Below are 27,902 nucleotides of genomic sequence, written 5' to 3' on the forward strand. Positions count from 1 at the left end.
ACCAATCATGTGGTTGGAACTGTCATCCAAACTTGATGCGTGAGTTTGACAGATAAAATGAATTCATGAAACACTGCAACGCGGTGCCATGAAATAATTAATTAAGTACAGAAATAATATATATATACCACATCTCCTCACTAACGTCGCGGGGGGTGCTGGAGCCTATCCCAGCTATCTTCGGGCAATAGGCGGGGGACACCCTGATCTGGTTACCTGCCAAACGCAAGGCATGCAAAGACAAACAATCATTCGCGATCACACTCATACCTTGGGGTAATTTAGATGGTCCATTCAGCCTGCCATGCATGTCTTGGGAATGTGGGAGGAAACCCACGCAGGCACGGGGAGAACATGCAAACTCGACACAGGAAGGCCGGACCCGGATTCGAACGCACGACCTCTGCTGTGTCTCACTGTGAGGCCATCGTGCTAATTTGTCGCCCACCATGCCATCCATATAATCATTAGTGATTTAATTAATTAATGACACATTGATTTATTTCCATGTTTAATTAATTGATGAATGTCACAATTAATTACAATTTTAACCAAACATTTCATGGTGTATGTAGATTTAGATTGTATTTAGATTCTTGTTTTTTTTCCTCTGAAATTGTCAAGAAACAACTGAACACTAGGGGGCCCACTTCCAAAGTACATTTTATCTGTATGCAACGCATTTAGCTAAGAAATGAACACTGAGCTACACTTTTTGAGGTAAATTTGGACAAGTTTCAAACTTTTAACTATTAACGATGTTGATCCGATCCCATTACTGTTTAGTATTATCTATTTATTGTTTGTACATTGGTGTGCATCTAGTATGGACTGACAATAATTGTTTTCACCTGTGTCTAACAAAAACATGCAACAAAATGTTCTCAAATGCACTTTGTGTAGAAAATTATCTCTCTCGGCGATGCCTGCTTATTGCTGTTTATAGTTGACAGGCTATCAAAAACACCCATTGGGGGGCGGAATAAATCTCACGAGGTGATTTTGTACATGTGAGCATTTGTATTATATATTAAAATGAGTCAACGTGTTGACGCGAATGAGTTTTTCGTGGGCAAAAAGGACTTCTTTTTTTTCCTTTGCTCCCGTTCCTATGACGGTCGTGACGTCACATTATCCGCCCCACGACCAGCTTCCTCGTGAGCGAGTGGCCACTCTGTTGAATTTGGTGAAACCTATCAACCGATCGCTTCCCTGTTATCAGGACCCTGTGCAACAGGCTAACAAGTTCGGAAGCCCGGAAACGTCCCCGTTTTGGTACGTAGAACCGTCGCACAAAATCCGTGAAACGATATTTTCTCAAGGGTTCCTTTTCGACGGTGGCTTTCCGAGCGACAACTTGTGCGTCATGCGGCTCGGGATGCTTAAAAACGCGTTAACCATTTTTTTTCTTTTTCTCCCCCTCCTCTCTACTCTCTCCCTCTCTTTCGCGTTCGCTTCCCTTGCCGAACACCGAGACCTAAATGTCATTAGCAATCTCCAAGCCACTTTCTCTCAGCCACCGCCGCCGGGCTCGTTGTGTTCAGCAGTAATTTGGATTCTTCTTGGTGGCCAGCCAGCTATTGAACTTTCTCCGGGAAGGCAGTAAATACATGAAGCGTTTGTGGGAAGCGCGTTTATCTTTGGGTCTTGGTGGGAATGCTTGCAAATATGCCTGTTGTGAAAGTGGAACTCCACAACCTTAATGGTGGTGGTGTGTTAATGATGCGAGCGAGACATCAGTGAGGAAATGGAATCACGGGATCCAGCGGCTTCACTTTTGCCTGCTGGGGTCTGCATTTTCACTGCTAACGCATGCATTGCAAATGCTGTCTGTTTTGGTGTTTCGTCTTTCTATATGGGTGTAAAAAAAACTCAACGATCGTTCCCGTGACCTCAAAGTAATGCACAAAGAAACGTGTTTGTTAGGAATGAACAATGAATTATATATTTTTTCGTGGGCCATATTGGACAGGTAGTTGTGGTTTCCCTCTGGGTGCCATGATGACCGTCAACCCAAATAAATATATGATTGCCGTCATATTAGCAAACAAACGCAACTGAAGCCAGTGAAAATAGTTTGTTAAACTATTGTTCAATTTATTAAAATAAAAGTGTGTTGATAACAAAACATGCTTGAATACCTCTTTTATTACAAGTACAGTCAATTAGCAGTTTGGGCAGTATAGCAAGAAACATGCAGTCCACACATGGTTTGCCATCATGGGCCACACAAAATGATCTGGCAGACCGGATCCGGCCCCCGGGCCTCAAATTTTTACACCTGTGACATAATCGAATTCAAATCGACATCGCGATGTAGTAGAACGTAATCTCTGCTTCATTTTGTTCAGTCAGCAATCTTATATATATATTCGATATATTTATTTGTGTCTAGATGATTTCAGACCTGAAGAAGTGCAAACTACTTATATATATATATATATATATATATATATATATATATATATATATTTCTATATATATAGCAATAAAAAGTTGTAGAGCCAGGTGATAAAGTGATAAATCCACAGATTTGTTTGGATTAATCTGTAATCTGATTAACGTTTTACTGATTTATGCTTATGTCACATTTGTCTGGTAGAATATTGTTAAGTTTTCATAGTGTCCACTTTATAGATTGTTAGGCTAAGTGTTTAGTAACTTAACAACTCTAATTGAAGTAAATGGAGATAAACCGTCATTCTTTTGAATTCATGGTTCATTTGCCTTAATTTTAGCGTAAGCATAACCTACATTATTGGGTAGCCTGTGGCCACTACGCGACTGTGTCTGGCCACCCAAAGTTAACGGATGCTGGCCCGATTGTGCCGCTACAAATTTAATGAATAAATATTTGAAATCATGATGTTATTACAATTTTTAATATTTACTATTTTGACTTTTATCCACTTAGAATGATCAATCATCATTGATGTTTTTTACCCTGCTGCACACCTTTTTTTGTGTGTCAGGTTAAATCCTTCCATAAGTCTGACTTGAGCAAGATATAAAGCCTAGAAAATGTCAAATGTTAAATACTTACTTTGATTTTATTTTATAGAGCAAAAATAAAATGCATGCAAAAAAGTACACAAAGCAATATTTTCATAAAGGCTTAAATAAAGCGGTGTAAAGATGCTTAATATGCAGAAGTCATCGAAACTTGTAATATTGTATCAACAACCACCCAAAAATGATTAACGTAGCTCCTGCTATAAGACCAAAACATTTATATATAACTCTCATATTGTTTACTGGAATACAGATTGTTTGTTTGTTAAAAAAAATGAGAAAATTATTCAAAAGTCATGATCCCTGTATTGAGGATTCACAGATGAATTATTTTTCAAAATGGTTCAAATGGTAATGTTTGCACGTTATCAGCACATATTTTACTACAGTATCCACATACTGTAAGTGGTCTCTTTTATGACTGAGAAGTGGACTTTAATTTCTTGCTGCTTGTCTTTGTTAAACTAGACAAGCTAATTTGACATATAACACAAGTCTGGACAAGCCACGTGCAATTTGAGCCTTGTGACAATACCGTATCTAAATAGACACATTGTGATGGACTTGTGCCCTGAGTGGGATATTGAGTTTGCACTTCATGAGAATGTACGCTCTGGCACCGTTGCATTTCTCGAATATATTGAGCCAACTCTTGAGTGTTGTCTTCATAGTTTTCGCCATGGCAGACTTAAATAAGTGAGCTGATTTGTAAGCGCATAAACACCCCAATGAAACTTGAGCCTTCTTGTTCTCACCCAAGCACAGCAATGTGCCTCTGAGACCAAAACTTTCCTCTGTCTGTGATCTGTGCCGTTACGCCTGGATAGATGAATATATAATCGAAGCGTTGAATTATTGATTGTGTGAATGTGGCATCAAGGATCAGCTTGCTGCCTGTCTGTCTAACCGTAAGATACATCAGCTCGAGAATAGACACCCCATTAAAGGTCACAGTAGTTCAGACCTAAGATTACCCTGCTTTTGATGACACCTCTGGTTTGTTTTTAGCCTGTACACTAGCTAGACATGACTTGGTCTTCGGTGGACAATTTTTCTTTTTTTTTTTTTATCATAACTGACAGTTTCCTTGTGAAAGTCTATTATGTGCTGAATAACGAAGGGCGCCTGCTGGTGCCGTTAAACTCACGTTTACAGAATTTCTTTTCAGATTGCACAAATAATGCAGCGTATCACAGCAATTGTTGTAATTTTTTTTTTTTAATTCACCTAAAATCTTGTGGTATAATTCAGATTACTTTTCTCATTCCAATTGGCAACATTGCTGTTCCCTTTAGTTGTAGATAGTATTTAAATGTTTCCTTGGCTCCAGCCTTGCTGGGATCCGCAAAGGTCACGTTTACTATCTGCCTCATGTCAACCCGTCGTTAGTTGTCACAGAAATGTTAATGACTCCCACACGGGACAGCGAGCCTGCACAGCCAAAGATGAGCTACTATAGTTAATCAAATGACTGTAAAGCCGTGTTTCATTTATACTGCAAAAAAAGCAATGATGACAGTGATTGTAATGTTGTGTTTTGTTGAATATGTTTGTACTGTTACATGCACCACTCTCTTGTCTCAGCTCTCACTAACATACAAACGGAACTTAAAACGTGCCTTCCCCTTTTTCATATCCACGCAGATTGCCTTTCGCAATAACAACCGATTTCTACAAATACATTTTGAATAAAGACCGACTCGGTCCAGTGTGAAATACAGAGAAATTTGTGTGATTATAATGTGAACTGTCATACTGGACTATCCTTTAAAATTGCCTTGCAGTATGGTGTCACGACTAAAAATGTACCAGACCTTTGGCAATATATTTATATCCCTGGGTGCCCCTGCAGAGCTAATAATAAGAATAATTGTAATAATAATAATTATAATAATATGCATATTGAATATATTATATTCCTTATGTAACGTCTAATGTGAACAGATATTTAACCAACCAGTTAACCATTTCAAAATAAAATTAAAGTACACACAAAATTCAAAATTGGGTTTTTGTTCACTTTACATTGTATTTCATTGTGTTTAAATATAAATAATGACATATACTTTTGCTGGAACATTTATTGACCGTATGGTGTCCATTTTGACTCAACGTTAAGTGCAGTATAAAGTATGGTTCCCTGTTTTAAACTGGTTACAATAAAATTTGATATGATATGGATGATATAATTTATTTTTTATTTTTTTAATTTAAAAGTGATTATGTATTAATAGCACTCACGTTTGTCTACATCCTTTCAGTAGTGAATATGAAGAGATTCGTGCAGAAAAGAGAACGCTGTGTCAATATTGATTTAAGGTATCTAAATGGCCTCTTATCAGCTGGTCAGTGTCTGTCTTTTTGATAATCCAACATCATTTCACTGATAAGAATTACCCTGCAAAAACCTAATGTATTCTATCCCTTTTGAAAGTTATCCTTCATAACCAAACAAATGCTAATTAGCACTTGTGTTGAGGACATGAACTTTATTAACCCAACTGCTGGCAGTCAGGCTACCCTCTGGCTATACTGCATGTGCCAAGTTTCGACGGGGAACGAGACAAACGTATGTTTCAAAGTGCTGATGAGTCTGGTAGTGCTAAAACGGAAGGCCATCTACACTGTAACTTCTTCACACGAGCAAAGTTTCTAGAGACCTTTTCTTATCTCTAATACATTTTTGTTCTTTTTGAACAGGAGGAGTGGTGATGAGGAGTTCAGCAAACACATTTGCAGACACGATGAACATACCAGAATACTATGCCGGCAAAAATGTGCTGATCACTGGAGCAACTGGCTTCATGGGAAAGGTACAATAGTAATCAAGTTGGCAGGGAGTTAATAGGTCTGACTCAACCAACGTGTGCATCAAGCATAAGCTGATTTCCGTGTCAGCGTGGTATTATTGTATACTTTATGAAATGCTTTTCTTCCTTTTTAAATAAGTGATATTTTGGGGGGGGGAATTACATGACGTCATTCAGAACTAGTTGCACACACAGCGGTCACTTGATTAAAAAGTTAAAATACACAAATGTTTTCTCCCCTGTAGGTGTGTCCATATGAAAATATCATATATATATTTTAATATCATTTTGTTAAATATGAAGCAGAAATCTTAATAATCATTCTGACTTTGTTCTATTGCCTCTGCAACCATTTAAGTTACCGAATACAGTTTGTGCAATTGAATGTTAGCGTAGAAGCAAAGAATCCCGAATGTTATTTTTCTTGTTCACTATGCTCCTTACTTATTGCTCTTGCGCCCACTGTGGTAAATTTAAATACATTGTGTTAAACTGATAAATATGTAACAATTATTTAGGCTAAATCCGCTCTCAGGCATCGAGACATAGTAGGGCAGGTTCAGCAGGGGAGAGGCGGGTTTGGACTTGGGACAAGTAGACCAGCATGGCACAAAGCAACACCCAATCAGAGAAGAAGACTGGTGGTTGATGAGGTCCGCCAGCAGGAGGAAGCAGACCGATGCGCAAAGGCAGTCTCACAGGCCAAACAGGGTCAGTGGACCACCTGGGAGAATCTGGAGCATCGCAAACTCACATGGAGGGATCTGTGGGGGATGGAAGGAAGCCGAATCAGCTTCATCATCAGAGCCACCTACGATGTTCTTCCTACACCCACGAACCTCAACCAATGGATTGGAGAAGATCCCTCATGTGCCCTCTGCCAAACTCCAGCATCATTGAGACACATCCTCACTGGCTGCAAAACCAGCTTGTCTCAGGGCCGATACACCTGGAGGCACAATCAGGTCCTACGGCAACTGGCGATCATACTAGAGGAAAGGAGAACTACCAACAATGCCCTCCCTCCCCACGTGCCTGGACTCCCAAGCACAATCGCCTTTGTGAAAGCAGGACAACTTCCAGGGAGACCATCTGTAAGAGTGGAAACAACCCTCCTGGACACAGCCCAATACTGGAAAATGAAAGTTGACCTGGATCAGAAACTCATCTTTCCACCGGAGATCATTACCACTAATCTCAGGCCAGACCTGATCTTGTGGTCAACCTCACAGAAACTCCTGTACATCGTGGAACTAACAGTCCAATGGGAGTCTGCAGTGGATGAAGCCTATAATCGCAAAAGCCTGAAATACATGGACATCGCAGCAGAGGCGGAGCAGCGTGGCTGGCGTACACAGGTGCTCCCTGTGGAGGTCGGTTGTAGAGGATTTGTAGCCACATCAACAACAAGGCTCCTGAGAAGCATGGGGATCCGAGGCCAGGCCCAACGACAAGCTGTGAAATTGCTGTCGGAGGCTGCGGAGAGAGGCAGCAATTGGCTCTGGATGAAGAGGAAGGACCCCACTTGGGCTGTTAGATGTCAAATGTGAGGAAAAGTGGAGGAGGAACACCCTCAAAGAACCACAGGAGACTTCAAAGACCAAGTAAAGGACTCTTCTCCCTTCCATTTTTGACAACAGGCAGAAGGAGCAGAGGCAGAGGGGGGCACACCTGAGGCGCACAGGTGTCGCTGTTGAACCCATCCTGAGGTGTTGTGGGTTTATCAACGAAACATCGATGAAGGAGGGCACCCACCTGATGACCCCAGTGAAGCCTCTGGTCCTCATGCAGGTCAAATTGAGTTGCTTCTTCTTCCCCACTCTAAACACCAGGAAAGTGCTGATTTTTTTGGGATTATAACAACAAGTCCTATAGCTAAACTTTATTTATCCAGATAAAATGAGATACTTGTTTTTTGTCCGACCAGAACTGGGACTACTTCCTGCTTCTGTGTACGAATTATGGGAAATTTAGTCTTATAATGCGAGCTATTTCTGGTGGTAGTTTCCAATGTTAAAATGTTATTGAGGTCCGTAAATTCCTTCCTATTTACCTTGCGGTCATTTCTTCGGTAACATTCTCATCCAGCCATTGTCCAAACCACTTCGCCTCACGAGGTTCGTGGGCATGCTGGAGCCTATCCAGCTCTCTTCGGGCCTTAGGCAGGGTACGCCATAAATTGGTTGCCAGCCACTTGCATTCATAACTAGAGACAATTTAGAATGTTTAATTAACCTACCATCTATGTTTTTTGAATGTGGGAGGAAGAAAACCAATGCGGGCATGGGGAGAACATCCAAACTCTGCAGAGGAAGGCCGGGGCCAGATTTATACCCACGACGTCTGCCTGTGCAATTGACATGTTGACCACCATGCCGCCATTTTTATTCTCACCCTCATCTAATCACCAGTAGGCATATGTTTTTGTCATTCCAGAGCAACTAGTTCCTGCTTTTGTGTCTAACAGCTTAATGTTAGTAGACGGCAATTAGAGCCAACCTAAGGTGAGGTTTTCTGGTCGCATATTTCCAATGTTTCAATGTGGAACCGGATCGGCACAAGTTAAGCGACACAGCCGGCATCCAATACCAATGCCAATTCAATACCTGCCGGGAAAAAGCAAAAAAGGTTGGATAATGGTCAGTGCGTTGAATGGCTTACACCTGTTGAACTGTCAATCAAGATAGCCTTTGGCATTAGTCAAAATAATAACACAATCACTCGTCACCAGATTAAAGTAGCCATGGTCTTTTTTTTTTGCATGTTGGAGGATCCACATGAATTTTGGTGCCAATTGATCACTGTTTTTGTACGTTTTAAGCCGTGAAAGTACAATGATATCCAATGGGGAGTTTGAATTCGGTCCCTTTACTGACATTCTCCGAACTATGGAGAGAGCGGTGGGTTCCATATTCCTCATTAAAAGTTTGTCAAGTCGTCCCCTAATTCCTAATTTTCTCCAAAATGAACAGATAAAAAAGAAATTAGCTAATTTAAAAAAAATATATAACTGAGCTTGTTAGTGTAAAATAGGCCATCTTGGCTGGCCAGTTCCTTTAAAGGAGGTAGAGACTAGCGAACCCAAAAATCTGACATTGAGTAGGTCCTCCTTGGTAGTAGTTGGCACTATACTGCGGCAGTTTGACATGTTGTCAGAAAGAGAGGTTTTGTTCACAATTTTTCGTTATTCTGTGATATGAAACATTTGATTTCATAGGACATATCGCTGAGTTAAGAGTGACCACTAGGACTGTTAATGAAAAAAATGGTATTGCGCGTTCCTAAAAATTAAAAATAGGGCGTAATTTTCCAATTGAACAATTGTGACAGGTCCTTTTCTTTCTTTTTATTTTTTATTTATTTTTTTTATTTATAATGGTGTGATCTGTTGTAACATGGCGGCACGGTGGTTGACGGATTAGCGCGTCCGTGTCACAGTGCGTAGGTCATGTGTTCCATTCCTGGCTCCCGCCTTCCTGTGTGAAGTTTCATGTTCTGGTTTCCTCCCAAATTTCAAAGACATGCAGAGTCAGTTAATTGAACAATCTAAAATGCCCCGAGATGTGAGCGTGAGAGCGAATGGTTGTCTACAGTGTGTGTGCCCTGCGATTGGCAGGCAACCAGTTGAGGGTGTTCCCCGCCTATTGACAGAGATAGGTGGGAATTAAAAAATAAATAAATAAAAATGATTATCTTAATCATTATTACATTGTAACTTTTTTTCCATTTAACCTTCTAATGGGGGCCATGTTTTGATGAATTATTTGAATATGCAGTGGGCCAATGAAATACATGTTGCGGGTCACAAATGGCGCCCAGGCTGGACTTTGGACACCCATGTGCAAACAAATTGGGCTCCATGCTGCATGAATGCATGTAGGGATGGATGGATTGAAGGCCTTGCGAAACATTGGCTGTTTTCAAACTGTCCCTGAAGGCAACACTCAAGATAGATAAAACAAAAGGTTGTTCAAAACACATCCTTGCAATACATTTTTAATTTAAGCTAGTTTGCATTTTAACACAATCGGTGATATGTCTTCAAGCGTGATCAAATTACAATGGAAGATTTGTATAAATTTCTGCGTTAAACATTACTACAGTTCATGGTTAGTTTTTGTGCACTGTAAGACTACTTGAATTGTACAATATGCATTGTGATAAAATAGAGTGAGCGTTTAACCAACAAATCCTAGGTAGGTGCAGCACCAAGCCACTGAGCATGATGTCAGGCCACGTCTATGTGGACAAGGGTAGCGATGTCAGTTTACCCATTTATAAATTATTATTTGTTGGTTATGTTCCATTTTTGAAAAGCCACAGAAAGGCTTTCACATGCACGCACAAAAAAACAAACAAAAAAAAAACAGCATCAGCAAAAGCGCTTCTTGAGCATCAAGGGCAGGTGTTCCTGCACTCAACCCCTATGCATCTTCTTGATAGATAAGAGTCGATCATTTTTGAATTTGTATGACAGATGCATTTTACTTTGGTTTTTTATTTAATTTTATGTTGTCAAAAATGTTAACAAATATTGTGGTAGCTTGATTGATGGAATTCTTTATCTCAAACATAAGAAAAAGACCAACAAGTCAGATTAAATCAAAGTGAAATAAAGTACATATTTTAAGTAGCAGTAAGTAGTAAATTGTTTCTCTAAGTTAGTAAGTGATAAGTGATTTTTAAATAATCTAGGAATTTAGTGCTCCCAAAATAATAAACTCTCCCAATGCCGAGACAAGAAACGTATCCACCCATCTATTGTCCGATCAGCTTCTTGTTCTATTTTATTGTCTGCATTATTGACTGATGTAGCGTTAAGAACAAAACATTTCTATCTCTTGCCCTATGGCTTTTGCAGGTAATGCTGGAGAAGCTGCTAAGGTCGTGCCCAGCAGTTAATGCTGTCTATGTGATGGTCAGGCCAAAAGCTGGCCAGAGCCCTCAGGCCCGAATTACTGACATGATCAGCAGCAAGGTAAGAGTGATACCATCAATTACTTTGGGGGGACAGGAGTGTGCTATTATGGGAGCATAGGAGGAAAAACAAATGGATTGAAAAACTGATGGATTATTCGGGCGCCACGTTGGACGTCTGGTTATGTCATGATGGCCTCTCAGTGCAGAGGGTGCAGGGTTTGAGTTTGAGGTTGAGGGTTTCAATCCAGGGTCTGGTTTCTTTGCGTGTTAGCTAATCTGGGTATAATAAAACTTGCGGAAAATCGCTGTGTTTGGTACTTTTGCGTTTTATTAATCACGGAAACCGGGCTACACTCACAGTTTCCCCACACTTCTGAGCAACGAGAAACAGACAACGGCACAAACGGAAGTTTCATTGTCAGATTATTATGTCCAATAATGCGCTGACAGCAACTAACAACTGCTTTATTGCACCCTCGTGACCTTTTGTGGGTGATTCCGAAAATAGATGGATGGATAATAAATGCTTCGGCACTTCACTTTGTCCTATTGTTATAATAGTAATTAATACGTGTTGGATTCCAAACGGCGATGACTGTGTGAAATGTAGCTACAGTGAGTGATTTATTTAATCATTAGTTTTTATTTTGGTCCTTGAAAATGTCTCCACATGAAAACGTTTGGGGTCCTACCTTCTTTAAAAATGTGTGGGCACGTCTATGTGTGTGTGCATAGTTGGAAAAACTGCTCAGTCAATAATTTTGTGATTTATTCTTTGAAACATTAATTTAAACATGTGCGGTAAACACATTCTCACATGCAGAACCAATGTAATGTTCCTGACAGAATTTAAAAAATCTGACAATTCAGATTTTCTTTTGGTTGGCAGCTCTGTCAATGTAATGCGGTCAGAAATGTTGGTGCAACTAAGAAAAAAAGTTGGGCGCACCAGTGCAACCTGTCCAAAAAGTTAATTTGGAGCAATGTCCTTCTTTAATGCCACTTACTCAGAATGTCTCACCTCAAAGATAATTTGTGATTAGTTTTAATTTGAATTAAAATGTCTCATGTTTTTAGTTGTTTGAAAGGTTACAAGCCGAACAGCCATGCTTTGCAGAGAAGATCATTGCAGTGAGCAGTGACCTCACAAAGCCAGAACTGGATCTGAGTAAGGATAATCAGACTTTACTAGCTGAAACCATCAACATTGTCTTCCACTGTGCCGCCACCATCCGCTTCAATGAGCCACTGAAGTGAGTATTTTCATTGCAAACAGCATTTCTTTCTTGGTGGAGCTTTCTAACTTGGAGGGACTGACCCATGAGTATTAAATACGCTTGTAAAACCGTTTCAATCAAATGAATGATTGTCTATTGAGTATTTTAAAAAGCGCTATTTCGATAAAAAGTAGAATGATTGTACAGCTTGTGAATGCATAAATATTATGGATGTTTGCTCAATTTGTCATTAAGCAAGGCATGTCGGTATGCGCCAAAGTTGTTTACAGTACACAGAGATATTTGACACCTTACTCACTTGCCTCACGAATAGTAGTTTTTTTTCCCCCCTGCATTTCTCCTGGACAAAGTGGGACAGTGACTTTTGATTACTAATATCACTTTGAATTATGCTGCATGCCTTTAAGCAGTAGTCAATTTCATTGTAAAAGTTTTGTTCTGAGCTGCTGTGAACTTGTTCTAATAGTCTTTTTTTATCATTCTAAAACTTTCCTCTTAGAGATGCAATGCAGTTAAATGTCTTGGCTACTCAGAAGATGCTCGCTCTGGCCCATAAGATGGAGCATCTAGAAATCTTCATTCATGTATCCACAGCCTACGCCAACTGTGATCGAGAGCTCATCGAGGAAATGGTCTATCCTCCCCCAGTAGAGTACGTCAAACTCATTGACGCTCTGGAGTAAGTTCATTTTGACTTCTACCAAATACAGTAGCAACCATCTCCATAAGGTTATCCGATGACTTGTATGTTTTTTGATTGCTGAGGCACCTGATTAAACCGCCCAACAAGTAGGGTTTCGAGTGATTTTATTTATTTTGCGTCAAATAGTTGCTAAATGGTGGCTCTCGTGGTGTGCATTGTAGAGGCTGCCAGTGTCAGCAGCTGGGTGAAAAGGCTTTTGAAGTGTTTGGCAAGTGTTTCTAAGTAACAGGTGAGATTAGCGTGAAATAACACTCACTGTAAATAAGATTGTAGTGAATCGTATTTCATAATGTACCGCACATGCCAACCAACCTTCTTTCCAGTTTACTGATGAGTGACAGCTAAAACCAGCCAATGACAATGATCATACGGATGGACGGAGGGAGGGAGGCGTACACACATACAGAAACGTAGATACACAGCACACACGTGAGAAATCCATTTCTGGCATATAAGCAAGTGAGAGACGGCTTTGAGCCGTCATGTCATAGAAATGCAGTCTAAACAGTACATTTATAACTTCATATGAAAGTGACTAAATTAGCGAAGCTTCTTGTAAAAATGTGTGAGCGGTGCACGCCTCGCCAGGCCCATTCAAAATGTCTCTTTTCTTCTTATTATCACCCACGTCCTATTTCTGTAGCAACGTGTGTTCCCTTACTGACACTATCTTGTGGATTAAAAAAATGTGATGCATTGCAAAATATTGTAAGGGAGCCTCAAAACGCAATACAGGTTGGCACATTTCACATCGCAGGGAGTCTACACATCGCCTTACCTGTGCGGGAGTGAGTGGCCATCTGTTATTTTTTGCGACAGTCCAGTCCAAGTCTGGTTCAGAAGCATTCTACTCTGTGCGGTGGCAGAGGCCTCAAGTTGTGTGCAATAAAAAACTGCGGAAAACAGTGAGGAGATGCGGCCATACAGTTATAGTAATGCCATAAAAGACGGGAAAAAAAGATAGTCAACCTCTACGAAATGGAAAATTCACATATCTCATGAACATGTCAACCGCGGAAAATGAGGGAACACTATATTGTTTGATCATGTGCAACACACTAATTGAGTCATGTACACTTGCTTTCTGTGTGTACTGTTTTAATGTTTGAACTTCCGGCGTGTTGAGTTTGGCTTGCACAAAGTTGGAAACTCAAACAGATTCCTTTATTGCAAAGTGCAGCTAAACTTATCTAGGTCGGGGATATCCACAAGTAACTTTTAAAGTGCCCATCCCATGTGGTGTATGTATGCGTTTGAACCTGTATTTTAAAATTTGATTCTAAACTTAATGACAGTGTTTACTTTGTAGTCATTCAACACAAGAAAAAAAAAAGTTCAATTAAGACATTACAAGCCAAAGTTATGCTATTCGTGGCCATGTTAACCTCTGATGGTACCTGTAAATCCAATCATGTCTTAATTTTGTCCCCAGGTGGATGGACGACGAGCTGGTGTCTGCACTGACTCCCAAGCTGATTGGTCAACGACCCAACACTTACACTTACACAAAAGCATTAGCTGAGTATCTGGTGCAGCAGGAGGCCGGTGACCTCAACGTTGCTATTGTACGACCCTCCATAGTTGGTGCCAGCTGGAAAGAACCTTTTCCCGTGAGTTTCTGCTTCAGTATCCCCGCCGACCCAAATTAGAATACTCAATACACTTATGTGTACACCTGTAATTTAGTATTACTATGAATAATAATGTTTTACTTCCATGTGCTGTTTCAGGGTTGGATTGATAATTTCAATGGACCTAGTGGAATATTTATTGCAGTAAGTAAAGGGAAATTTGTTCAACGCTTTGTCATTAATCAAACTGCCAGCAGCAAAACAAACATTGCATATTTTGGATAATGTGCTTTAAATGGTAACAAAGACTGTACTGGGGTTTCATCTTTTATAAAATGGAAAATTGTGAGATGTTAAAATTGATTATGAAATCATTTGTCACAAGAATTAGGAGGAAAAAAAGGTACTATTCATAGCACCTACTACTGGTGTTTACTTACTTTGTATTTTGAAACTAAATGCTTTGGCAGTTGAGAGAACATTTGAGAGCTTTATGTATTTGAATTTTCAGCTACATAATTAACATCAGGTTTTATCGCTGTTTAGGCAGGTAAAGGGATCCTCCGTACAATGAGAGCATCGAATGACGCAGTAGCTGACTTGGTGCCTGTAGATGTAGTCATCAATGCGACACTGGCTGCAGCTTGGTATTCCGGATCACAACAAAAGAACAGGTTGGAAACTCAACTATTAGGCTTGGTTTACTAAAGGATTGCGTGGGCAAAAACAGCAGTAAACTTGATTGCTCTCCCGATCAGTTGTGGTAGCAAATGCACTTACCGGGCGTGTCAACAAATGAGTTTGCCAAACAAGTAAAATTGCTGCTGTGTTCATTTTGTATGCTTTGATTAATTATTTTGTATGTTTTGATTAATTAGGCACACACAATGTGATTTATCAGGCCTGAGATGAAATGACAATGGCCGATGTTTAGGCTTCGTTCGTCTTTACATGAATCATATTTGTATAAGTAAATGAAACATGGCAGAGACACCAGTCATGAATATTTGTTGGGCTGGGGTGGTTAGCCATGTCGGCTTCAAACGATCATGTTGTCAAGCCATTTCTTGCTGGTTATGTCGGCATAAAAAGCAAGCCAAAGATCACGTTTTCCGTGTTGGATGACTTGATTTTCCGTGCAGGGTTGGACGATTATGGGAAAAAACAAATTAATAATCACAATTGTTTTGATTGGGATTAAAAGACCTACTATTAAAATGATTATTCATTTATTTCAAAACTTTGTATAATATATACTAATAATCTTTCTGCGAGTATTATCGTTTTAAAGTTCAAAGTTCAAGTCATCGTCTAGCCCAAGTTCTGTGTGTAGTGGATTGGTGCTGGCCTCTCCACTTGATGAACTTTTTTTCTAGTGTTTTCAAGACACAGGGCTAGTTTAATCAAATAAAATATTGCTTTTTTTCTTTTTTCTTTTTTTTGGGGCGTGTATCTTGGTTTGGTTTTGTTTGTTTTTTTTTGCCCCTTCCACTATCACTTCTGATTCCATTACTTCAAAGTTAATTTTCCACTTGCTGTGCTCTCCCAAATGCCCATTGTGAAAATCATCAGAGCTACTTAAAATGCATTTTTAAAGCTATTTAACTCTCACTGCATCGGGTCTTTGCAAAAGAATGCTATCTTAATAAAGCACGCGCAACATGTGCACCGATAGCACATGCAGTCTGTTGAAATGAATACACAATTTTGTACTCACTACTGTACTTGGGATTGTAGTAAATCACGCCCTTTGTGATCCTGCTCATATATTCAGATCTTTATAAAGGTGTACAAAAAAATGTTGTTCATACAGTGATTTTAATCTCATTGTAGGCCCAAATCCATCCTGGTTTACAACTGCACGACTGGTGGCATCAACCCATTTCGCTGGGGAGAAGTTGGTATGTCTCTCTAGTGTTATTTAAACTCAACCTAAAACTGCCTCGGACAGCGGAGTTGCAGTTCTAAACCTCAAGTGAAACCTGTCATCTAATTACAAATTGTGCACAACGTCTCATCCACCTACCACATCCAACCTGGGAACATTTGTTTGCCTGTTTCCTGTGGATTCTCTCTATTAACTGGTCATTGTTAAATGTTATCTCAGTCTCAAGAGTGTCACATGTTTCACTTTAAATATTACACTAAAATTGTTGTATTTTACACGAAGCAGTTAATGGTGTCTTTAAACTGTCCTGCCCCATCTGGATGCATGAATTACGCACTACACACCTGAGTGTATGCAGTGTTTTATTTAGTCTATTTAGTCTTAATGAAGAATTTGTACAAATTATTCGATGAAGCTTCCTAACAGTAAAAGCAATTATTCAAAGTAGGAATACATGCTTGAGTTTCATTGAAACTACTCAAAATGCTATATTGTTAAGGAAAAGTTGCCCTGTGGCAAAATCAGGTCCGTGCGGTAGTAACAATGTGTCACATTATATTTTGACCAAGCTGCCACTTGTTGATTTTAAATAACAGTGGAATCCACAACTGAAACGGGAATATTTAAATTGAAACTGGAATAAAACACAAAGTACTGAAATGCTTGGCCTTGCAAATGCAGTGTGGAATCTTAGCTGCACCTGTTAGTGTGATGATTTTGATGATCATGTCAGTCAGCAAAGCATGAAGGGGTTTGGAAAATCGTATTTAAAGGGCCATGTGGTTTTAGCGCTGTACATGCACATTATTTTTAAAAGTACTGTTCCCATTTAAACTAGAGGGGATCACATGAGAACACCTGGACTTGAAATGATAATTGTAACAAAACCATCTAGCCATTGATGATACAACTCGTTAATGAAAAAAGGTCAAATGTTAACACAGCTTAGTGTTTAAGACATTTTATAATTGAAAGGAAAAGTTGAAAATGCATTAACACAATGTATGGCACATCTCCAGACAAAACTCTAAAAATAATGCACATCTTATACTCCTTGTCGATTACTTTTGTTTTTTAGAATACCATGTAATATCTACTTTCAAGAGGAACCCTCTCGAGCAGGCTTTCCGTCGGCCCAATGTTAATCTCACTACCAATCACCTAATCAATCAGTACTGGATCGCTGTGAGCCACAAGGCTCCAGCCTTCTTGTATGATGTGTACCTCAGGCTGATTGGACGAGAACCCAGGTAACCTCATACTGTCGCCGTATCGGCCTTCCTGGCCCACTCCCATTTTCCAAAATGCACAAAATCCCCCCCACACACAGACTTTTCTGCTGCTTAACTCCTGCCACTTCTTTGTCGGTGTAGTAACGTCTTAAAGCTGTGCTGCTCATGTATAATGCAATGCTTGTCGGTGAAAGAATGTATAAACCAGATGGTCCTGTGCATCATTGGTTTATGCACGCTTTACATTCTGCCACTAGCAATGGTTGAGTCCCGGTTGGGTTTCCGATTCAAATGGACACCTACGTAGGTCATCACAGTTCAGCCTAACAGACTGAATGAAAGCGGGCCTCAATGTGAAAATGTCTTTGGAAACCCAACCGAGGTTTTGATGCTTTTTAAACTGCTTTGCCTTGCCGCTGAATTTTTAACAATGACTTTAGGGCATTGAGTTCACCCACTTTATTTGTTTTAGAGATCTTCAGATATTCACTGCATGATGCTATTATCAAGCTAACACTGCTAATAGCATGACGCAATAGGTGTATCCTTAAATAACCACAAGAGGAGGCATTGCAGATTATAAATTGCCTCCTATTTTTCTCCTCCTTGTTTGTCATGTCTTTCTCCTACAGAGAACTGTATAAACATGACCTTCAAGACCAATCCTTTAGAGCAAGCCTTCAGAAGGCCCAATGTCAATCTCCGCTCCAACCCCTTTACTAATCAGTACTGGACAATTGTCAGCCACACGCTGCCAGCTCTCCTCTATGACTTCTATCTCGGGCTGAAAGGCCAAAAGCCTCGGTAAGGGTGTGTGTCCACTTTTTCTTCTCCCTGATAGTCTGGCCCAGTTTTTGCACACAAAGCGTGCCTCACATTTTGTCAGATAGTCTTGGTGCAGTTTGTCCCTTGGCCAATACCCATACAGTGTTTTCAGAGAGTATGTATTCAAGTCATCTTAACTTTTTTTAAACATTTGTTATGTTGCAAGCTTACGCTAAAATAATTCCTTTTATTTGGAGTACAAGATGAGTTATTGAAAATGGTCCGGACTTCTGACACACCCACCGTGCGCAAACCGGAAATGTGTTTGCGCAGTCACCGAATAGGCATGATTCAGTAACGCCTGGGATGGCCCAAATTTTCAGATTGTGGTGATTTCATGAGACATATGAATCCCATAGTGATCCATTGCGAACACATCTCACACTTTTAGTTGTGAAATGATTGCCAGTGACGTGTGTGGCTCATCTACATGCTACTTTGGGGCATGTGTTTTTGCAGTCACGTCTTAATAAATCTAATATGGGCAATTTCATCTGAATACCGTGCTCATAACTGAACACAATGACTAGTATATTGTTTGTGATTGTCACTTCAACTCCAAGTCCCGTCAGTATATGCCGACTAATATGATATAATCTCCATGCTGGGCTGTCATTGTAAAGTATTAGAGACACCTATATAGCCGCTGCGCAGTCGGTGAGCGTATGTGAGGCCCTTTGGCACATCGGCTCAAGTCAGCCGGTAACAGTCATCACTGTCAGCGTCTGTGAATTGACTCAAAACGAAACTATGACGGGAGGCACTCGACCTTCGTACAGCCTCTTAAGCGCGGAAGACAAAAGATGCTTCAGTCTAACACTCCCTTTCTGACTTAAGCACATGGGAGAATATACTCCGAAATGAATTGAAGCATTATTCACTTGTAAAGTAAATCCAAAATTGGAGGCCTCTTCCCTCCCCCCCTAAAAAAAACTAAACAAAAAACATATGGTCAAGGAACAAATTTGAAACCGTAAGTTGGTAAAACACGATGAAAAGCCTCATCTTGTAGGTGTGTGTGCCTTGAACGGTTGAATCAAAACATATTGGCTTGTTGCATCATGTTAACAGATGCACAAATGAAGCATACAAAGAAAAAAAGCGATGAAACAGGAGGTTGTCGTCTTGCGACTGCTTTTCTGAAACAGTTTTTGCACTGTGGAGTGAATTGTGTGGCCCAGTGTCAGCAAGTGTGGTCTTTGCCGCAGGTCACATGTCCTCCCACAAAATCACGACCCTAAATAATACAGGCAAAACTAATGTGTTGTATTATGTTTGTAAATTCCATTAAACTATCTACGAAATGATCTGAGACATTGAAAAATGCAGCCGACATAATGCAGTTTGCTCAGTTTTACTAGTCAGTTTGTCAGACCATGTTTTTTTTCTTTCAGGGAAGCGTACTATAATTAGGTACATAAGTGAGAGAATGCTAGTTTATTACATTAAAAATAATAACAAATTGTATTAATATCATATAATCTTTTCTATGTATTTTTTCATTTCATTAAAGATTGGTTATAACAATGCGATGGTGGTAGGAGACGCATATTCACCGCCTGCTACTCGGGGATTAAGGATGGGAAAATATCTGTGTCCCTTGCAATAAACATTGGTGTTAAAAAGGCAAAAAATGCCTAACCTAATCAGGCACCAGAGCTAACAAAGCATATCAGAGTAATAATGACTTCAAAAGAACCCATTGACTAATAACTAATGACCAAACTTAAAAAAAAAAAAAATAAAAAAAAAAGCACAAATTATCCCAAGTAAACAGTGGCTTCTAATTATAAACGAAGTATGGAATAACAGAGACTCACAGTTTTGCGTGAGCCAGCTAGACAAATTGAGCATGTAGGGGAGTTAGAGGCTGGTTGATGAAAATGAAAGTTTCCGAAGGACCAGCAAAGAGTGCAACCGTTAACCTACCGGGGCTTCGTGTCCGAGCCACCTAACACTCTTTAGCCTCACTTCGACGGTGTAACACAGTAGACGCAAGCTCCACTTGCCCAATCTGGTTCTGGACCTTTCTCCAATCTCAACAGAGCATCTCACTGTGACTTCTTGGTTAATTATCTCACCAAGCCTCTTCCGACTTTTGTCACTATTGCTGATCGTCACACAGATTATTTTGATGTAAGCTTGCAACAGAACATGAATAATCCAAAATGTGGTGTGTATTTTGCTATTATTATAAGTGTGTTTTTGGCAAACTATTACATTGGGTTGAGCTGCACAGAACAAATCTGGTTAAAATGTTGCAGGTTGAGGCTTGTCAGCAGCAACCTTTGCCTCTGTGTGCTGCTTGAAAATGCAAACAGCTCATTTTATTTGACCCTCTTTGCTTTGCCAGATGGAATCTGAGTTATTTTAATGCTAATTTTGAACCGTAATTTCTTCCAAAGTGATTTGAAGATCATTAAATCTTTTCCCACAAGAAGTTTTGCTGTTACATTTTAAACATTGTGATTTATTGAAACATTAATACTTAAAAAGAAAAATAATAAAATAAAACTAAACTACACAAACACACCATATCACCTTATCAAATATCTTTTACATGAACTGGATTGTCTTCATGGATGACATTGTCTAGACCTGGAAAATATGCACATCTGTATTTATATGTTATTCAACTTCAGTAAGAGAACATTTGACCATCGTTATTTAAAACATTTTACTTTATATAACTTAAGTTAATTAGCAAGTGGTATACATAAAAACTATGCCCGGAATGTCATGACAGGTTCAAAATGACTAACTTCTTAAACTGCATTTATTTGCAACTATGTTCTAATTTGTCAGGCAAGCTTTTAGCAATGAACCAATTGGGTTGTATGAGGTATCAAACAGGATTGGGGAGAATTCTAAGGTGTCTATGCAAAGTAGCTTGAGGCCATTTGGGGCGTGCACATGCATACCACTGTCTAGCTAAATTTGCCTTCTTTAAAAACAAATCATTTATTACATTCTGGAAATAATTGCCTTTGTATGCCAAGTAAATGATGTAATATGTACACATGACCCTCAATCGGTCAACTAGATCTCAGGTATAAATGACAGCAATCCTACTAAAACACTTTTCTGCTTGTCACTGGCAACACCTGGCATCCCGTCATGTTCCTTTTGTCATGATCACACTTTTGTTGACACTCACAACGCCTTATTGCACAGCATGCTGCCGATGTTCACTTTGCTTCGCTTTGCCTCTGCGACCTCTAACTGAATTACGTCTACAGTATGCTCTGGCTCAATCCCATAATCCTTTTTAATCTTCATTCTGTCTGCCTTACCACACTTTTTTACCTTATCAAAGGATGATGAAGACGATCACCCGTCTTCATAAAGCCATGATGGTGCTGGAATATTTTACGAGTCACTCCTGGGTGTGGAGCACAGACAACGTTACCATGTTGATGGCCCACATGACCCCTGAGGATAAAAAGGTAAGACAGTCGCATAGTTAGATGCCCTCCCATTGTCACACATGTGCGAACACCAGTCTGGGAACAAAGTATGCTCGGCAGACAGTTAACTTCAGTGTGTTAATGTGTTGTCGTAGGTCAGGTACAGTTGAGTTAATCATTTATAACGGCTTCCCAGTTGTAGAGAATCTGTTCTTGAAGAGAAATTATGTTGGAATCTTAATTTCTTGGATGCATACTTGATGCCCTCAATTTAGGGCAGAAGAATTAATCAAATTTAAATTGACATCGCAATGTAATAGAATGCAATTTTCAAATCGCAAAGTCCGCAATTTATTTGAATTTACCAATCCAAATAATTGCTTTCACAGTATAGCAAGCAAACATGGCTGACAAGTCATTGTTTATTATACCAGTCAGTCATGGTTTCATGAAATGCACGCAGAAACCAGTGTTGCTTAAAACATTCATAAGACAAATGGGAAGAAACCAAAGTAAAACTTTTTAAATCTTTAATTGCTCTCGCCCCATCTTACCTTTCTGAGTTCCTCCATCTCGACGCACCTGTCCGGTGTTCAGGTCTCCTGTAGGTACGGAGGACTGACCGGAGCCTCGGAGGGGATCGGGTCTTTGGAATGACCTTCTGTTTAATGTTAGGCAAGCACCCGCTCTTTCCATTTTTAAAACCCGTCTTAAAAGACATTTTTATTCGATGGCTTTTGACTCGACACTTTGTATGCAACAATGGTTGTATTAAAGTGCTCTATAAAGGAACTTGGGTTAAAAGCTGAGTTTATAATTGTGAAGAATTAAGAGATTTTATTTAATTTTTTTGTCACTGTCCCTTAGATATGATTTGAATGAATGTGCCGTCAATCACTATATGGAAAATGTGAATGTGTGCGCCCTTATGGCCACCACTCAGTGAGATGCTATGTCACTGCGCACCCCACTGATAAAAAATTCTAGCCCCACCCTGCCCCGAGTATTTAGTTGGTAAACAACTCTAATCAAAGTAGATCTTTCAAATCAATTCATGGTGAATTGGCCTTTATTTTAGCTGCACAATATACCAAAAAAGTATTGATATGGCAATAATGCAATATTGCAAAGACATGCAATCATTTTCTTGTATGGTTTCACTTGAATTTGACCAGTCGGATGCAAACCCAATAGCTGGACATTATGTAGGTGCGTTAGTTAATTAGCGAAAAACACATTAAGTTTGCTTATTTTGTGCCTGAGCAAAATGTACAGTACTTCTTTCATTAGATGGCTTTTCTTTTGGTACGTATTAAATATTGCATTAATATTAATGTTGCTATAGTTAACATCCATCTGGCATCCATCCATCCATTTTCAATAGGGTCGCAGGGGGTGCTGGAGCCTTTCCCAGCTATCTTCGGGCAGTAGGCGGGGGACACCCTGAACTGGTTGCCAGCCAATCTCCATCTGGCATGTTTTTCCAATATTGTGCTGCCGTAGCCAATATTGGTTATTGTAATACATATTCATTTATTGCTTGTGTTTGTTGAAAAATACATTTGGAAGGGGACCTACAATAATTGAATAATACATTGTAATATAGAGGCAACTTAAATGTCAATTAGATTTTTTTCAAACGTGTTCAGCCCTACCTCAAAGAAGCTTTTTAGCAGCTATTGTTCTTCTATTATTAGTCTAATTTGAGTCATTTGAATTCTATTCATCCATCCATTATCTACTGTTTCAGGTGGGTTATTCTATTTCTTGTTCTATTATTTTACATATTTCAAAGTTTCCGTGCCAGCAGTTTGTGAAATATCACTGAATTCAAAGAACTTATTTTTGGTATACAAGAATGCTTTGCCTATTTTCTCTGACATAATTTCATTTTATTCGCACACTTGTGTTGCTAGTCTAGCTGCAGCTATAGATGGGGATTGAACGTTTTCATTATCCACTACTTTAATTTGTTCTTCCAAATCCTTTAATATAGCCACGTCTCTTTTTTTACTTTGATTCTTCAAACAAGATCAAAGTAACTCTAATCTAGGCTGTGAATGCCTCCCACCGTAGACGGAGTAATCTCAGGAGTATCTTTCATTCCAAAGTAAAGAGAGATGTAATTAGTCATGAGAGTTGCTTGGTTTTGGGCAGCACACAGGGCCGTCCTTTTCCTGGGGTCAAGCCCAAGGTGACTTCATACTTCCCGGTTTGCTACTTGGGGCCCCAGCAGGGGTCTTTCCTACTCATGAACAGCCACTGGCTGTCTCTTTCAGCTCGCTCCGATGCAGCTTTGATAGCTCTGCGCAGTCTTTGGCCTCGGACTCCCAGGTCTACCAGCAATTTGGTGGTAGATCGCGCCACAAAGCCTCTGCAGCCCACCTCCACTGGGCAGACCTCAATGTTCTAGCCACGATGTTGAGCTTCAGCTGCAATCTCGGCGTAGCATAGGTATTTTCGCTCGTAAGCCTCGTGCACTGAGTTCTCCCAAGGTACTGGAGTTCAATGATGAATACATTTTACTGTGAAGGGGACCAGAGCACCAAGTCCGGTTTCGGGGCAGTTATGGCGATCTCTAGAGGAAACACAAGATCAGCCAGTATCCTCGAGTTGCGGGTGAAGCGTAGCTGGCCTTGCTCAGTCGGTAGAGAGCTGCTCTTGGCTACCTTAGCTTAGACCTTCATGGACAAAGGTAATTGCCTCCTGGTGGTGGTAGGGAGTCAGTGGCTGCTGGTTTGTCCTCCAGGGTGGACGCAAGGGTCTTTAGGACTTGGTTGTGATGCCACATATAACGCCCTTGGGTGAGACTTGTTTTGCACCCTGTGAGAATGTGTCTGAGGGTGGCTGGCATGGGGCAAAGGGCACACACTGGATCTTCACCGAACCACTGGTGAAGATTAACTGGTGTTGGAAGGACGTCGTCTGTGGCTCTGATAACAAAGCCCAACTGTCTTGCTTCCATGGCCCACATGTCCTTCCAGCTGATCTTCCTCCTCTCCACGCCATCCCATCTCCTCCACTGACCCCGTTTGCCCAGAGAGACTGCCTTGGCCCATCTTGCAGCTTCCTCACATTCTTCTTCCTCCGTTCGGGTACTGTGGCCTTTGGCTGGTCTCCATTTGCGCCCTCTTGCCAAAGTTGGTGCATTGTTGCTTACTCCTAAGTCTTTATATTCCTTCAGTGTCATTTGGAGTCTTGTTTTTGCACACTTGAACTCCTCTATGAGACTGGTGATGGGCTAGAGGACACCGTCTCCGTAGAGACCTATGGTGGTAAGGCATCATGGAACTCTGAGCCATTTTTTCATGTACCCCGTGACCCCTCGTTCCAACTTCTCCATGGTTGTGATTGAATACACAAATTACATCGCAAACAGCGATGCAAGACCGGTTATTTCGAGCCTTGGGCAACTTTAAGCGGATTTAATTTTGTAGCTCAAACGGTAGTGAAATGTAAGCATAAAGTTGCGAGATGAAGTAGCATCAGCTTCAGTGGAAACACCCACATCATTTGAGAGTGGTGACAATGGCTTGATTTTTTTTTTTTTTTTTTTCCCCCATAAATTTGAAGCCTCATTTTACATCCTTGTTAAATGGGCTGGCAATAATTAATTTTGGTTAACCAAGTAAAAGATTAATTTTTACTTTACAGGGACTTTCAGAAATGAAGAGTTACTCCTGTCAGAAGTTACTCCCTGAATCAGTTGGCAATCTTACTTGTCATACATATTCAGCATTGCAGATAATTTGATGTGAAAGCCACTACATCGAGTCAATGGAGTCTTTTTGAAAGAACTAAAGTAACTATGTAGACTCACTTGGTCCTGTGAATTTGACAATAAGTAGATAATGCTTCTCGTCGGACGGGGGTCTTCAATCCTGTCCCTCGAGGTCAGCTGTCCTGTCAGTTTTCTATCTCTCCGTGCTGCAACCCACCCGTTTCAAATGATCTGGATTGTTCTCTAGCTTCTGCAGACCTTGCTGATTATCTGATCATTTGATTCAGGTGTGTTGCAGCAGGCAGAGATGAATGTCCTATGATAAATCTTTGCTTAAAACTGCAACACAGCCCACATATCCATATCTGAGAAAATGACCGCTTGAGAAGACTATATTTTCGGTTAGCCAAGTTGACCTCACATTTTTCAATGTTGCTTCTTCTACTGAGATAATACATATACAGTACAGTTGCCAACTATTTTTCTCCATATGTTGCTTCAGTTGTTCAATTTCGACGTGCGTCAGCTGAACTGGGCAGAATACATGGAAAATTACTGCATGGGCACTAAGAAATATGTCCTGAATGAAGAGCTGTCAGGCCTGCCTGCTGCACGCAAGCACCTCAACAAGTAAGTGTTTTGTATTAAACATGCATTTCTGCCAACAAACAGAAAATGGATGACTGATGAGTACGCTGGCTTTACTTGTTGGTGCATTTACATTTAGAGTTTATTGAAACCTACTCAACAAGTGTGTGCGTCTTCTGGAAAATATATTTCAGTAGCTTACGCAAGCAACTTCTAACAGCATTGGGATATCAAATGATTATTTCTTTCTTTTTTCTTGACACGCATACTAAAACTGAACTATTTGTCTTCTTTTCTAGACTGAGGAATATTCGCTACACCTTCAACACCATCCTAATGGTGTTCATCTGGCGCATTTTCATTGCCCGGTCTCAAATGGCTAGAAACATCTGGTACTTTGTAGTGAGCCTCTGCTTTAAGTTTCTTTCCTACTTCCGAGCTTCTTCCACCATGAAATAATGATCCAGAGACCCGGTAGAGGAAGGCAAGGTGGAAAAACACAGAAATGAAAAATATCCTGGCTCTGTGTGTTTCAAGAGACATGCAAATCTATTCCATTGGTTTCATGTGTGCCATAGGCACTAGGAAAAAGAGTGAAGCCTTCAAAGCAGTTATACTCAATGGTCAAGGTGATGCACAAGTAGCGTGTGGAAACCCCAATTTCAAAGTTGCAAATCTTTGATTTTTATATTCTGATATCTGTTAGTCTCTTCAATTCCCATTAGATATTAGCTTTAAGAAAGAACCTGGATTAAAAGGACCTCATTTTTTTGAGTTTTTATTTTTTCTTTGGCAACCGCTCCCTTCATGTTTCTGTGTACTTGCCAGACTGCAAACCAACAAAGAAACACACTCAGTCAGACCTACTATACTATCTTTTTTTTTTTTACCTAAGCATTGTGTGTGCGCGCAATGTGTATGTGTAAGTGTATAAGTATACATTTGCTATGTATATTGTATACAAATGGTGCCCCAATAGATCATCCACCTTTCGTGATCAGCCAATTTCTGTAGCAAAGCACATGATCGTCATGTCGACCAATGCCTTTCGTTGTCCATCTCAAAATCTGATCACCCGCAGCCTATACAGCAACTGGAGAAACGCATGTGTGCATTGTAGCCTCCTTAACACTGCACGTGATTGACCTGACCAGTAACTGAACCTTAAAGGGGAAGTTAACCACCCAAAAATTCTTCGCGATAATAAATTATATGTGCCTTCACTAGCCTAAACATGCCTAATCTTTCTGATTAATATCGGTTATGGAATAAGAGTTAGGCAGCAAAATTCATTTCTTTTTAGTAATCTCATTCATTTTGTCTCTTGCTGTCCACTGAAAATTACATCACAAAGGCTAAACGCAGCTCACCTGGTTTCTGAAGCTGAGCTAGGATTAGTCGTTAGCTGAGCCCTGAGCAACTGTGATGTTATTTTCAGTGGACAGCAAGAGACAAACTGGCCGACTGCGGAGCTGTACAAAAATGGGTGGATTTTACTACTTAATTGCTGATATTGCACAAATACAATATTAATCAGAATGTTGTGTCTGAACTAGTGGCCTGCATAGAACCTATTCTTGTTGAGATTTTTTGGGGTTGACTTTGTTTATGCATTTTCTGCACCATCAATTTGTCCTCCTGTTAATAAACGATAAATGTGTTAAATAAATTAAAAAGAAATAATAGAGGGATGGAAATTTGCTTGGAATGTCTTTTCTTAAAATATGAGTCACCAATTAACTGAAAAAAATAGACAAATTACCAGTAACCAATTATTAGAATAATTGTTAGTGAGCAGCTCTTAAATTGAAAAATATGCAGCTTATCCATGTGATCGCTATCAGAATCTGTATCAGCCGAGCTCACCATGGATGATCGGTATTGTAATCGGCATTACAAAACCACATACTTCTATACTATATATATATATATATATATATATATATATATATATATATATATATATATATATATATATATATATATA

General features: G+C 39.9%; 1 protein-coding gene across 1 annotated transcript; it reads left to right on the forward strand.

The window, feature by feature from the left end:
* Positions 1–1,119: 1,119 nt before the first annotated feature.
* On the forward strand, positions 1,120–27,822 carry far1 (fatty acyl CoA reductase 1). The gene is made up of 13 exons (XM_088299440.1): positions 1,120–1,275; positions 5,713–5,825; positions 10,684–10,800; positions 11,820–11,995; positions 12,480–12,659; positions 14,116–14,293; positions 14,414–14,458; positions 14,801–14,928; positions 16,088–16,155; positions 17,221–17,392; positions 21,516–21,645; positions 25,830–25,957; positions 26,215–27,822. The coding sequence occupies exons 2-13, from the start codon at positions 5,724–5,726 to the stop codon at positions 26,372–26,374; spliced, it is 1,584 nt and encodes a 527-aa protein (XP_088155566.1). The 5' UTR covers positions 1,120–1,275; positions 5,713–5,723; the 3' UTR covers positions 26,375–27,822.
* Positions 27,823–27,902: the final 80 nt, after the last annotated feature.

Source organism: Idiotropiscis lumnitzeri, chromosome 6 (assembly GCF_059441095.1).
Source record: "Idiotropiscis lumnitzeri isolate Australia: NSW breed Sydney's pygmy pipehorse chromosome 6, RoL_Ilum_1.0, whole genome shotgun sequence".
In the NCBI taxonomy this organism is placed as follows: Eukaryota; Metazoa; Chordata; class Actinopteri; order Syngnathiformes; family Syngnathidae; genus Idiotropiscis; species Idiotropiscis lumnitzeri.